This window comes from Grammomys surdaster, unplaced genomic scaffold (genome assembly GCF_004785775.1).
Source record: "Grammomys surdaster isolate TR1022 unplaced genomic scaffold, NIH_TR_1.0 164, whole genome shotgun sequence".
NCBI lineage: Eukaryota > Metazoa > Chordata > Mammalia > Rodentia > Muridae > Grammomys > Grammomys surdaster.
This window is the reverse complement of record NW_021604612.1, coordinates 738139-753323: the sequence shown is the minus strand read 5'-3', so window position 1 is coordinate 753323 and position 15185 is coordinate 738139. Positions and strand designations below refer to the sequence as shown.

At 48.8% G+C, this 15185-nt stretch overlaps 1 protein-coding gene across 1 annotated transcript in view; it reads left to right on the top strand.

The window, feature by feature from the left end:
- Myo18b (myosin XVIIIB) overlaps positions 1 to 15185 on the top strand; it is a 199489-nt gene that overhangs the window by 129590 nt on the left and 54714 nt on the right. Inside the window, exons 36-38 of the mRNA XM_028765526.1 lie at positions 183 to 266; positions 1102 to 1239; positions 3729 to 3914. Coding sequence (XP_028621359.1) covers positions 183 to 266; positions 1102 to 1239; positions 3729 to 3914 — 408 coding nt within the window. The remainder of the gene's footprint in view (positions 1 to 182; positions 267 to 1101; positions 1240 to 3728; positions 3915 to 15185) is intronic.

Genomic DNA, 15185 nt, shown 5'->3' with positions numbered 1-15185 from the left:
GACTCAGCAAACAGAGATGGGTTATTGGGAAGTTGTGACTCAGCAAATAAAGATGAGGTATTGGGAAGGGGCAAGAGGCATTTTTAAGGACCAATGTTTGTCACAGAGGTTCCGATAGAGAGCTCTGTGGGTCAGGGAAGATTCTCAAATGGGTCTCTTTGCTTCATTTTCTGCCTCTCCAGTCAGCTTCTGACATCGGTCAGATTCAGGAGCTGCAGCTGCAGCTGGAAGAAGCCAAGAAGGAGAAGCAGAAGCTGCGGGAACAGGTATGTGCTCACAGCAGCCATGCTGTGGGAGAGGGTAGGAGCCCTCTGTTCCCTCAGGATCACCCAGCCCTTTGCTCAACTTCAGTTGTGTGCCAAAAGAATCCAGAAACTCCTAGTGGACCGAAATACAGATCCACACACACTGGTCACAGGTGCCTGTTCCCGCTCCGCACACGGATGGTCCAGGCATCCTTTAGTGCAGGGTTTCCTCCATTCATTCCCTCTGAGAAATCATTCCTAAGAATAAATGATGTCTGTGTCAGGGCCACACCGTGTTGAGAGCTCTTCCAATTGAAACCCAAGTCCCTCTAAACCTCAGAATCTATTGGGTCATTTTTATCCACAAACTTCTCAAAGCCCTACTACAGCTGACGTGCATGCCTGTCAGAACGGCCAGGTCTCACCACATACATGGCCATTGACTCTCAACAAGCCAGAGACAGAAGTAACAGTAGGCATCAGGTAGCTGCTGGTCTTATGATAAAAACAGAGAAATGGAAGCTCAAACAGGAAATGACATGTCCAGGCTCATGCAAACAGGAAGTAGGCTGTGAGGTTGGGCTCCCAGCTTCCCTTGCTGTTGCTTCAGATGCAGGACTTTCTCTCAAGCCAGCTTGGCCCATTCTCGTAGCAGGGAGAAGGTGGGGGACAATAAATGAGCCACAAGGTCCAGGACTTGTCACCTCTCAGCATCTGTATCCCAGGGCAGGGCCAGCGTGAGGGTTAGTAGTGCTAGCCTGTGTGGACAGTCAGCATTTATCAGTTGAGGAGAGGTGCCGGGGATGAGATTTAGGGCCGGCACATCAGTGCCAGCTTGTTCCTCGATGTCCCCCAGCTGCAGGTGGCTCAGCTGCGCATCCAGTACCTGGAGCAGTCCACCGTGGAGCGCGCCATCGTCAGCAGGCAGGAAGCGATCATCTGTGACCTGGAGAACAAGATCGAGTTTCAGAAGATGCAGATGAAAAGATTTGAGGTACCTAGAAGTCACGAGCCGCTGGGGGTCGGAGCAGGGAGAGATATGTGTGTGTGAGTTCCACCTCCACTGGTCATCAGTTGTTCTTACGGCTGCCTCTGTTCTTGTCCCTCCCCTTTCCTTTTTTCTACGTTCTTGTCCATACTTCCTTAAGCCACCCTGTGCTCTTCCACCTTCTCCTCTACTGTCTGTTCCTACCAGAAGTCCACCTCCCCCCTGCATTTTTTTTTCCTGACTCTCACACCCTCCTCTCCTGACTCCTCTTGTCTCCCGTCTCCCTTTTCCCTCTCCTTCGCTTCTCTCCTCCCGCCTTCAGCCCTAGACTCCACCACCCAGCACTCATTAGTCTGTGGGTACCATTCTCCCCATCCCTTCCTGTCTCTTCATCCTCTCACACACTTTAAACCTTTCATGGGCAGTTTCTTTCCCACCTAACTGTGGCACCTGCTGGTACAGGGCAGGCATACGAATGCAGACACCCACAGCACAGAGCAGGTTGTTGACTTTACAGGGTGGAACCTTCCAGAATAGAGAACCCAGGTGGCCGCAGGGATGAGGCCTGTGAGGTATAGCAGAATCCCAGAGGGCTTGAATGGGATGTGTTGAGGATGTTGACGTCCATCTTAAGCTGACCATCTCAGCGTGGGTTCACTTCAGCTCTGGGGACCAAGGGATATTTACAGAGCTCACCTCCATTGTGGAGATCCTCCAGTCTGTGCCTGACATTTGGCGGTACTGCTGTGTGAGGTGGGGTTTAAGGACAAGCCTCACCATGAGAGTGAGAGCGTGGCCCCCTGGGAGACAGGCAGGCATTGATTGACGCCTGTTTTGCCCCTCCCCTCAGAGTCTGTGTTCTCAGCAGCCTCTGCCCTTTTGCTACAGTGTGTTCAATTGTGAAAGGCTGTGCCCCTCATTCTGAGAGTCCTCCAACCCCAGGGTCTTGTGGTCTCTGCTACAGCTGCCGTGGATAAACAGAAGACATTCTTGTTGACCTTCACTGTCGGATTTTCCAAACAGTTCAAAAGACCAATCAGGCAGGAGACCTCCAGAGCACTGGAAATGCTGGGCACTGTGTTGAATGGCTGCCTACCTCAGGCAGGTTCTGTGGAATTGTTATTCGGTTCTAGCACAGACAGCTAATAGCAGGAAAGAACAAAACCTGATAGTGGAGTCCAAAAGCACCCAGCCCAGTGTTCACCAGTATCTAAATATATCTAAATGTATCTAAATGTATCTAAATGTATCAAGAGTCTGTGTCCCTGCTGCTGAGGGCTGGATCATTGGAGACGCTGAGTGATCCCTCTTTCTCCCTAACTCCTCTGACAATCTCTGAAACGGAGCCTCACAGGACAGCTTCCCTATGCATGACAGCGTCTGACCCTGAGTCTGCCTCCTCTATCCGTGGCTCCCAGAACCCTCAGCAAGACTTGAAATAGTCACAGGGCTCTTGCTTCTGTCAACATGCTGCTGTTTGCCCACCGGGATCCCACAGATCGATGAGATCCAGGCTTGTTGGCTGCCTAATGAATCCGAATAGCCCTGGGGTGTTTCTAGCATTCAAGGTGCCTGGCAGCCTTTTGTCTTCATCTCTTCGTTATGTCTGATGGGTTTCTGACCCCAGGGAGGCAGAGCGCGGAGGGTCCAGAGGAGTGTTCTCCCTTTCATAAACCCAGAAGCCAAAGGTTTGGTTGGAGTAGAATATTCTGAGGTGTCTCTCTACTTCCTAGATCTTAGGAGGCATGGGGGCCAGGGATTATCAGGCCCTCCTTCTGCAGCCTTTTTTGTGCCAGACTCTGTGTGCCAAATGCCTACTTTAACATGTTAGATCCTGAGATTGTCCTGGGACCCAGACACAGGAGCCTCCACCACAATCACCTACCCTGAGCCATATGTCAGAAAGTGACACAGGAAGGAATTGAACCCAGAGCCGCTCGGAGGCACATTCTCCGTGCCTCCGTCCCATAGTCTCTCAGAATCCTTCTTATTTTCGAAGTACATTCTTATTTTGGGGGCAGAAATCACAATTCTTTTTCCTTTTCTTTCTCATTTTTGTTGTTGATTTGGTTTGTGGTTTACATTTTTCTTTTATGTTTGAGATTATAATATAATTACATCATTTCCCCTTCCAGTTCCTCTCTCCATATCCTTCCAAGTATCCCTCTTTGCTCTTGTTCAAATTAATGGCTTTTTAGAAAAAATATCCATATATATATATATATATATATATATATATATATATGAATGCATTTCGAAGCATAACCTGATTGATCTGGACAATCCATCTATGTGTGTTTTCAAGGCTGACCATTTGATAATCGATAACCAGTCAATTTGTTCTTATCTGAGGAAGACTAAGAAACCACATCTCTTCACTGGATCACTTGGGACAGACATGCAGAGGCACCAGCGAAGGATCTCATTTCGTTGAGACTTTTCTCTGGGTGCCTGGTTTTCCAAGTGAGACCAGCCATGCTCTCTGCCCCTCCCAGGTGCTGGTCATCCGACTTCGAGACAGTATGATCAAGATGGGTGAAGAGCTGTCTCGAGCTGTCAAGGCGGAGGCCCATCAGCGGGAAAACAGCCAATATTATCAGCTGCGCCTGGAGGAGCTGAAAGCAGAGATGCAGGAACTGACCCAGCGGGAGGAGGAAGCCAGCCGGCGCTGCATGGAGCTGGTGAGGCCTGGCCCCGGCGGGCTCTTGTGCAGTCGAGCATTTGGGCTGGAGTAGAAATGTCCTTTCAGGGGTTAGGAACACCTTCTTGATGGGAGACCACAGGCTGCCCTCTTGGGCCTTTTGAGGTGGGCTATCAAGGAGAGAGAAACAGACAGCAATGGGCAGAGAGACTGCACTGCCATTGCCTGCAGACTCTTGAAGTATATCCAGAGCCAACCAAAGGCCTTCTCTGCTGCTGGAAGCACCCACACCCAGGCCAGTGTTCCCTGCTTCGAATGTCGAATGCCAAGGACCGGGTAGCCACCGAGTGATGAGAGTAACATCGAGGTATTCCTGAAAGACCTAAGAAATGTTGAGGGAAGAATGTTATATTTACTCCTATAAATATGATAGTGAGGTGAGGTTTGGCTCACGTATCATCTGGGTATAACCTGAAAAATAAGGGGAATCAGTGGACAAATCCAGATATGGTAGCAAATATGGCTCCTATAGATAGTACATAGTGGAAGTGGGCTATAACAAGTGTGTGTCATGATTTACACTATCAAGTGAGGGGTTTGATAAAACAATTCCTGTTAGGCTACTGACTGTCAATAGAGAAATATTACCGCCGTGTGACGTTGCGAGCCAGCCGAATTCTTTTCCGCCAAGTAGGAATAGCAATAATTATAGTAGCGGATGTAAAATAAGCTCCTGTATCTACGTCTAGGCCTACTGTAAATATATGGTGTGTTCACGCAATAAATCCTAGGAAGCCAGTGGGTCTTATAGTTCGTACTAGTCCCATGTATCCGAATGGCTCTTTTTTTCCCCCCAAGAGTAATAAGTAACTACATGTGAAATAATTCCAAATCCTGGGAGAATAAGAATATAAACTTCTGGGTGATTGAAGAATCAGAATAAGCGTTCGTAAAGGACGGGCAACACAGAGAGGGTAACTCTGTATCTAATGCTCGTCTTTTCTGAAGTCCCTGCGCCCGTCTCAGCCTATGACGTTCGCAGCAACCACACTGTATAGAATGGGGAAGCCAAGGCTTCAAGTGCTACCTGTGGTACGCGTGGGTTTATTTACAGGCTCGGAGCAGAGACAGCAAACGTGCAAGAGGTGCAAGAGGCGCCTAGAGAAGCCCATGCTAAGCATGCATAGTGCGGCCGTTCTGAGAGAAGAGTTCTCTGAGGGAATTTCATGTCCGTTGGGAAGATGGTGAAACTGAGGGAGGCCCCGGGCTATCTAGCATGGTAAAAATGGAGGCCCAGAGAAGGACAGGTACTTGCCTGCAGTCACACAGTCTGTAGCTCTAGCCCACCGTATAAGTCACTAGGTGTCTTTATATCCGTGGTGTGGACCGAGAACATTCTTTAATCTGTTTTCCGCCTTGTGGGAATTTCCTTCATCTTTTGATGTATTGTTCTGAGAATAGTTTCGTGCAGGGATCACAGGGTACATGAAACCATCGGTCTTGGGGATAGGCACATTGAAGTATTTTGCAGTTGAGGAGGGGTGCCCAGCACCCCTTTTATACAGCGCCGTTCAACTTTCATGCAACTGAACCTGCACCGTGCCTAGCCCAGACCCTGAGGTCTCCAAAGTGAGGTCGTTTCTCCTGCCTGCCTGTGCCTTCTGTCTGTGATAGGGCTTACCCACCATCCTCCTCTGCAAATGAGCTTCTCAGGCTAACATCCTCCACAGCCATGGTAGGGCTGTCAGCTCTACCCCTGACAAGCCAGCTGCCTAGATGGTGACATTCAAGGTACCAAACAAAGATTGAGGTCCCCAGACAAGTCCAGGTCCCTAACTGGAGTTTCCTCTCCTGCCCTAAGGGAGAGAAAGTCTTTCCTCCGGTTGACAAGCAGGGTTCATTAGCAGCCTACTTCCTATGCCACACCATGTCTGTGTCAGCTCCGGCCAGGAGGAAAATCATCCTGGCCTCCATCTCCCCTGATGTCTTTGTTAGCTGGCTGCACACACAGCCATACCAGCCTGTCAAATGGTGGCTTTCCTTCCTCTCTGTGCTGTCTTCCTTTCCCATGTCCTCCCAGCCCCTCTCCTCCATTTCCCCCTCTGTGCCTTCAGTCCTAAGGTAATGTGCAGATCTTTAGAGACCCTCAAATATTAGAAAGATTGGACAGATGTCACTGTCACAGATGCCCTGGGCATGTCAGAGCAACCTCAAGTTATGTCCACTGTGGATATAACAAAAGACTGTAAAGTGGGTATAGTTACAGTCACAGAAATATGATCTCAAGTGTTGTGGGGATCAGAGTCTAAAATGGAGTGTGTCAGGTCACATGCAGAACTCCCTTCCCCATCCCACCCTCCGCTGGGCTTTCCCTGCCTCCTGGTGGCTGCAGGTCCTGGCAGATAACTGGCAGCAAAGCTCCAGTCTGTGCCTCTGTCTCCACACATTTTTTTGGCCTGAGGGTTCAGGCTGAAACTGTCCCTCTGCACTTGTCGGGACAGCTACCTCTGGATTTAGAGCACACCTTAAGTGTTGATCCTGCAGACAAACCCTCATTCACAGTCCTGGGTGGGTGCGTATCAGAGAACACCGTTGGGGACTCACACCAGGAAAGCAGACTACACCCCTGCTCAGCTGCCATGGCAAAAGCATCTGTCATATCTCACCGTCTCTTTAGGGCTTCTGAGGTGAGCAGGACTCACAGGGATGGGTTAAGCAGTCGGTATTGGTGACTTTCCCCTCTGTGAGTATAACTGAGACCCCATGACAGAGGTAGCCTTCATTGGGGAGGGGGACTTACTATGGCATAAGTTTCCAGAGTTCTCAACCCTCCCTCATGGCTGGGAAAAGCACAGGGTAGGAGCTATGCAGTCCGTGGCAGGAGAGGCTGGTGACGTTATCTGATCACGCGAACAGAAAATACACACCTGAATCAAGGAGGGTTTTAACGTTCAAAGGCCGTTCAAAGGCTGCCTCCAATGCCCTTCAGCCCACCAGGCTCAGAAATCTAAAAGCTCAAAGTAGAGCCACAAGCCGGGCAGGCCCAGGAGCTCAAAACGTGAGCCTGCAAAGGACATTTGCAATTCAAATCACCACACACAGCTTCTTGCTAAGAGAAGCTGTCCCTAGTTTGCCAGTATATTCTTGGCCTTTGGGTTCCCAGCACTCTGTGGGAAGAGGAAAGAAGTCTGGGCTCACACACATGCTCACAGGCACAATGAGGAAGGAGGAGGGGACTCAAGGTCCCCACTGTGCTGAAGCACATAACAAGGACAGTAAATGCTCATTGTTATTTGAAGATACATTGTTGCGGAGGCTGGTTACCCTGCTGTAGGATCCTGGCACCTACTTAGGATTCTCAGAGACCTCATTACACCTGTTCTGGTCAAGGTCCAAGACCAGGACCAGCATATCTTCTCCTGTGTCTTCTCCTGGCGTTCTGTGTAGAAGTCAGAGTTCTTGGTTCATTCATTCACCTTAGGTATGTCTCCAGAGTGCCTACTGTGTGTCACACACACTAGGTGTGACTGTGCTAGGCATCCTCAACCTGCTCACACAAGTGAGACACATGACTGTTACAGCTTGGGTCGTGGCCTTTCCAAGTCAAGGTGTAGTAGCAGGAAGTTAGATTATTGGGGTGTGCCCTCAGAGGGGACATTGGGGTGCCAGTCCCTTCCTGCTTTTCTCTTTCCTGCTTGGTATCTGTAAGTTGGATAGCCACCTCCACCAACATCTCTCTACAATACTCCAAAGCCACAGAGCAAGAGGCCACGGAATGCTACCTCTGAAACAGTGAGGTCAAGCCACCCTTTCCTTCTTGTTATGCATCTACCTTGGGTGTTTTCCCACAGCATCAGAAAGCTAGTTCACACTAATGGACTTACACAGATGAACTTTCCTCTACAGTGACAGCGCACAACACTCATAGTCATGTCCCACTTAGCACCGAATTTCCCTCCCATGCATACCGTCACCACCCAGATTGATGTTCTAGGGCAGTGTCACGATCTGCCCCCCCTCCATCTTTAGAATTAAAGTCTCCCTGGAGGGAAGAAAGGTAATTTACCAACTTCATTATAAAAACATTCATTTATCCATTCACATACCCACCCATCTACCCATCTGCCATATACCCATCATCCACCCATCTACCCATCCATCTACCCACCCACCCACCTGTCCACCCATTCATCTACCCACCCACTCACCCATCTATCCACTTACCCACCAACTATCTACTCATTCAAACACCCATCTATCCATCTATCTATCCACCCATTCATCCACCCACTTATCCACCCACCCATCTATTCATCCATCTATCCATCCACCTGTCCATCCATCTACCCATTTATCTATCCACCCACCACCGACCTACCCTCCTATCCATCCATCCATCTATCCATCCATCCATCTATCCACCCTTCCTTCCTTCCTTCCTTCCTTCCTTCCTTCCTTCCTTTCTTTCTTTCTTCCTATTTTCCTTCCTTCCTCCCTCCATCACTGAATCTCTCAATGAATGCTGGGTTTGTTGAGGTGTTGACCGTCATTTCCACCAGACACAGGTGGCCCAGGGCAGTAGCATCTGCGATGTCAGAGCTGGGACTGATGACCTTGTGTGTCTAGCACTGAAGTCTTCCCTACGATATCCCTGCCCTTTCAGTCTGCCCTGCTGAAAAAAAAATAACTCTATTGTAGGAGACTGAGAGGATTCTAGGCCCCTGGGACCCTTGAGCCGCCAGAAGGATGGTGATGGATCTTCCATTGGTATCCCTTTCCGCCCGTCCCCAGCCAGCTCCATTTGTCAAAGCTGGTGTTGGTTTAAAGGTCTGTGAGCTGTTACGTGTGGGTGATTGATCCCCCGGCTGGCTCACCGGCACGTCCAGATCAGTATCCATTACCCTACCAACGGAACTTCACTGTCTGCAAAATAAGAAAAATGAGCTCTGACTATTAATTTTAGTGCATATGCTATTCCTGGCAACTCCAGGTGCCATTGTGGGGAGAAGAATTTTCTGGCTCTAAATCATTCAAGTTCCTTTGTCATTGGGGCACAAGACGGCTCGTCTCTGGATTTATATTCCATTGTTTTTCAGTTGTCACAGAACCCAGGAAAACTATCTTGGTCTCTGGATTGGGTGGTTATGGATGTTGGGGTATGGATGGTGGGGAAAAGCCACATGTCACCTGCTTCCATCCTGACATCCCTGTGGTGGAAGCTATACCTCTTGGGGCTGTACACACATCTCCCAAGTCTGAACAAACTCACAGTGTGCTTGGCTACTTAGTGTTTCCACATCTGTGCTCCTACACGGTGCAGGACCCACCTGTTCTTTACTGACATCTGATCTCTCATCTTGCCGTATGGAAAGATTAGGTTTTGCTTTCTTCCTGGGAGAGCACCTGTGTTAGTCATGTCACCATAGGAGTGGACTCTTGCAGAAGAAGCAGGTCTGGTAGAATCCTGGTGTCTCAGGGTGTAGAGGTGCTTGGCCCAGTGCTGATGTCCTGAGTTCGAGTCCTATGTGGATGGGAAGGGATGAATGAGTCCTGAAAATTGCCCTTTGCCCTCCACAAGCTCCACCTCATGCAGCATTTTTAGTTAAAACCTAGAGAATGACTGTCGTGTGCCTCGACCATCCCCAGGTTCCTTGAGGAAGAGACTGGCTATGGAGCTGCAAGCCTGACTACTCAGCTTTTTCTCTCTCATCTGTCTCATCTCAGATCCTGCCCTTCACACCCATGGGTGTGTCCCTTCTCCACTCCCTCCCTCCGTCACTCAGGAAACTGCTCTGACTTGTGTGAGGATCAAAGTATAGATCCTATCGGGCTTTTATCCGTTACCAACACCTGGATGTCCTAAAGCAGGAAAGGTCTACTGTGTCCCAGCTAAGGAGGCCAGTCTGAAATCAAAATGTCAGTGGGTCCACCTCCTGCCCTATAGGTTCCAGGAGGGACAGGGCGATCTCATTCACAGTCCAGTAGTTCCAGGTGATCCTTGCCAGGTGACTGCGTGCACCAGCTGGTCCCCACTTCCATCCTCACATGGCTTCCTCTTCTGTACTGACACTGCCTGTCTTCTTCCAAGGCCAAACTCACTGGATTTACGGCCATAACATTAGTGATCATTCATGTCACTGTGACTGTTTGGCTCACACCTTCGGGGGGGGGGAGGGGGAGGTCCAGCATGGTGCGAGACTGTGGCAAAGAGCTCAATTCACGTCACGTTGGGCCCAGAAGCGGAGAGCAAAATGGGGGAGCACTTGGGGATGATGCAGACCCTGAAGACCCGCTTCCTCTAACTTGACCTCATCCCTGAGTTTTCAGAACCTTCCCCAAGTAGGGCCATCAGAAGCTTCCAAATTGTGAGCCCATAGGGGGACATTTCATACCCAAGCTGTGATGGGATTCTGATCCAGAATCATCATTTTCATTCATCGCTTCTGCAAAGATCCCCCGTTTTCAAAAACATGCTCCAAATGGATGTGAATGGGAAGGGAGGGCATCACCTAACAGAAGGAAGAGGGAGGCCTTAGCTCATACTGTATAATCTACTCTCACCTACGAAGCCCAGGGTAGAGCCGCCTGCCTGTTAAATGACTCTGCAGATGAGAGAGATAAGTATACAGAAGTGCCAAATAATAGCACACAGTAGATGCTCACTGGTTGCCATTTGGTTTCCTTCTCCTTCCCCCTCAGGCGCTGATTCTCTCCTTCCTCTGACACTATCTGCCACCCGCATGCTGTATTTCCTATCCCAACAGGGATATGTTAGTTCATGGTTCTGGATGTAGCTAGGGCTGGCACGGTCCATTTTCCTCAAGCTGGGCTCTGGAGTTCCCATCTTTTATTTTTCACCAGTAGAGGAACCCAGAGCCATTGAGGTTATGAACCCAGGCCTGAGGCTCTCAGGGACAATTTTCTGGCTCAAACATCTTAGACCCATGGCATTTACTCATACAAGTACATGTTCAAAAATATCCAAAAGTTATAACTTTCCGTGGTGTAGCTCAGGGTTTCCCAGCTGCGGTGTTATTAATTCTTAGGGGCAGGGTGCTGTGCGGTATTCTAACACACTTGCACCCCTATCCTCTCTCATCCCTGCTTCAAGAGATTACCATAAAAATGTCTCCAGACGTTGCCGATCGTCCCAAAGAGGCAATGTCACTCACTAGCTGATCAAATCCTCACAGTCGATGTTGGGGTGACATCCATGGAATGTCCGATCTTATAATCTGTAAGATTCATCTGAGGCTCGGGGAGACGGTGTGCTATACCCCAGGTCATAAGGCAACTGGAAATGGAGCCCAGGAGAAGAGAGGGAAAGAGGAGTCGCTTCTCAGAGGAAAAGGTTCTGCATTCTGCAGAACCCAGGACTAAGCTTCCTGAGACCCGGAGGCCCTCGGGATGGATTCCGATTCCGGGCGGGATTAAGAACCTCTCTGTAGACTGTGTACTTTTAATAATGTTTAAATAAAACATGGAAGCGCGGGTGTGATCTCCTCCCCACGTCCGACTTGTCAGTGCCCCGGCTGGTTCATAAATAGTTAATGGACAGCCGCTTACAGCTCTCCTCTGTTAAACCCAGCATCAATTTTACATGCCCATGAATTATGGATCTGCCATTGCTTAGGGGTGCGTTTTCCACCTTCAAATGGGAAAAATGAAAAGAGATCCAGGTCTTAAGGAAATGAGGGGCCCGGCCCCACCTCTGTGTCCAGACATTTCCTTTAAGAAATAAGACTTCCTGGTGTACAGTACATGGCTGGGTTGGGTCTCACAGTATCCACCAGACCCCGGGACGGAAACCGGAGAGCACCTGTGAGCACTCAGCTGGCTCTTCATGGAGGCACTTCCTGGCTTCTAGTGGGTGCCAATTCCCAGGGTGTAAATTTCCCACCTGAAGCTGAGTACACAGGGGGCGGGGAGTTTCCAGGCACGCAGGACACCCTCATCCGTCATTTCCCCCAACACGGCAAACAAACACAAACTCTAGAAAGTGTGGCTCACAGAAAAGCCCCAGTAAAATCACGGAGAGATGTGAGATTAATCTTTGTTTTTAATATGGTTATTTCATGATCAATTCACATCATTTAAGTTTTACTAATAGCTGTGTTTGACGCCTAGCTTGCAAAACTGCTGACGGTTTGATAACAAGTCCCTGCCAGCCATGAGGAGACTGAGAGTCTCTCTGGAGCCGGGTCACTGGGGTGGGGCGCCAGTGCTCCGGTTGGGAGGTTGCTGGGGAGTGGAAGGAGAGAGATTTAGAGTCAGATGGCCATGAAGTCAAATCTCCTGGCAAGTGTGCCGCTTCAGAAGACCTGAGTCCTGAGACTCTATAAACTCAGTGTACCCAGGGCTGGGGAGGCAGCTCAGTGGGTAGAATGCTCACCATGTAGGCACAAAGACCAGACTTCTGTCCCCAACACCAAAGGAGCAAGGATCTGGGCATGGTGGTGCATGCTTGTGGTTTCAACACCGTGGAGGATTTCAGGAGATTGCTGGCTAGCCAGCCTAGCCTGACTGAGAAGCTTCAAGTCCCAGTGATGGGCCTGTGTCAAAAAGTACATGACGGACAGCCCCTAGGGAGCCATACACAAGATTGACTCTAGGCATACAGAGAGAGAGAGAGAGAGAGAGAGAGAGACATAGACACACAGACACATACACACAGAGACAGACACATAGACACACAAACACACACACAATCATACATACACACACATAGACATGCACACACATACATACATATACAGAATCACACACATATTTGCAGACATACACATACATGCAACCATACACATACACACATACATATATACACATGCATAGACAATCATATCAATAGACACAGACAAAAATACACATACACACAGAGACACATACATACATATATACATATAGTCATATACACACAGAATCATATACATATACGTACATACACAAACACATACACACACAGACATACATACAGAATTATACATATACTCACATACATACATACATACACATACATACATATACACAATCGTATACATACAGACATGGACACACATATACACAGAGAAACATAAACACACACACACATACGTGTATACAGAATCACACATACATGTAGACATAGACACACACATGCAAACTTTCACATACATGCACATACATGCACACACATAGACAAACACACACATGCACACAGAGTCATACACATATATGCAGACATACACACATACATACACATAAGCACACACATACACTTTTATATGCATACAATCACACACATGCGCGCGCGCACACACACACACACACGCACACACATACAAAATTATACTAACAAAGCCAAACACTGAAGCAGGTAGTGCAGTCCACTCTCTCAGCCCTGCCCTGTGATTCCTACAGACCCCCCCTTCTCTACTTCATCCTGTTCTGAGTCCGCCCACATCCAGGAAGAGCCTTGAGCAGCCCAGAGCCAGACCCCGTGCAGTGTTGGAATTTATTTTTGTTTCTTTATGTTGTTTTTTGTGCTCAATGAGCCATGTGTCCAGTGTTCAGATTGGCACGCAGCCCCTCCTCGGCTGCCCCGGGCGTCCACCAGCTCGGGGTTAAGGGCTCATTTTACAAAGCTCTGAGCATCCTCTGCTTGCAAATGTGAAGTCGAGCTCATAAAGATGAATTATTTGGAGGGAGAAGTGAAGTATTTAAAAAGTCATTCCATATGGAGGGCGTTTGGGGCCACAAGCCGGGTGTAAATAATGTACTTTATGGTTTCCCCGACAGGGAGGTGGTTCCCTAATTACTGCCTGTTAGCGTTATCTCAGCGTAAGCCAAATGGCCCAACATGTGTAAGGCTCAGCATTCTTAGACTGCTCCGTACTCTGCTCAGGGCCTCTTGCGTGCTCAAGGCTGGCAGGGCAGCTGGGGTGGTCCCACCCTGTCTCTCCAGTCACCACCATCTCTGGTTGTCCCCTTTGGCCCCCACAAACACTCCAGTGCCAAAGCAACTTGGTCTTAAAAGGGGGGTAAGGCCCTGAGTCCCCCAGACTCCAGAATACCGCCACAATGGTTTTCTTCCATGCCATCTTTGATCCCAGACACTGAATGCGCTCCTCACAATTCAGAAGGTGTTGGCATCTAATGAAATGAGTCTCTCTGCGTCTGCCTCTGAGATGAGGCATCCCGATAGTAAAAATCTATTACCGAAAGCCTACCTAGGAATAATTGGGTCCATTACTCCCTGGCTTGTGGCTTTGTTTCTGCAATTGGAAAGTGACTCTCTGGCAATTAATCAGAATTTACAGTTGCTAATACCAATTACAGACAGCGCGTGTAGTCTCAGGATGGTGTACACAGAGGAGCAGATAGCTATCACGTCCCCCGAGACCTCATCAGCCGCACTTTGTCACTTTGCCGGGAATTAAAGTCATTTAACTCCACAATGTTAATTACTTAAAAAAGGGAAGGGAGGGCGCCGACGGAATACCGCAGGTGTATATTAAATTATTCAAATCAACCCAAGGCAGGCGGCTTGGATGAGATCAAGTTCTGCTCTGGTCCTTGTCACACTTCAGGGAAGCCCAGCAGGCTGGTGTCTGGGATGACTGTCGTCACGGTTACAGCTGCACGTTCTTGGGAAAATGGCAGCCCCGGAGAAACAAGGGTCTTCTGAGTCTGACTCTCAGTGCCCTCCCTGACTTGCTCCTTGTCAGACACATACTTCGATAAGAGGTGTAGGGACGCCCTTTCTGTGATCATGATGGGGGGGCATTGGCTTAATGAGAAGAGACCAGGGAACCTTAGAACTCAAGGATGCACCGGTAGATGGGGCAGCAGAATGAACTGTACTGGGAGAGTTCCTGGTTTTAGATGGGGTGTGTTTAGATAAAGGGAAAGCTAGTGAATTTGTCAAGTCTATGGCTGTTGCTGCTGTGGTTGTGGTGGTTGTAGTTGTTGCTGTTGCTCCTGTTGTTGTGGTTGTTGCTGTTGTGTGGTTGTTGTTGTAGTAGTTGTTGTTGCTGCTGCATTTTTGGTTGTTGTTCTTGCTGTTGTGGTTGTTGCTATTGTTCCTATTGTTGTGGCTGTTGTGGTTGTGGTGGTTATGGTTGTTGCTGTTGTTATCGTTGGTGCTGCTGCTTTTGTGTGGTTGTTGTAGCTGTTGCTGTGTGGTTGTTGCTGTTGTTGCTGTTCTTGTAGTTGTTGCCAATGTGGTTTTGGTAGTTGTGGTTGTTGCTGCTGTTGCTATTGTTGTTGTTGTTGTGATGATTATGGTTATTGCTCTTATGGTTGTTGCTGCTGTTGCTATTGTTGTTGTTTTGAT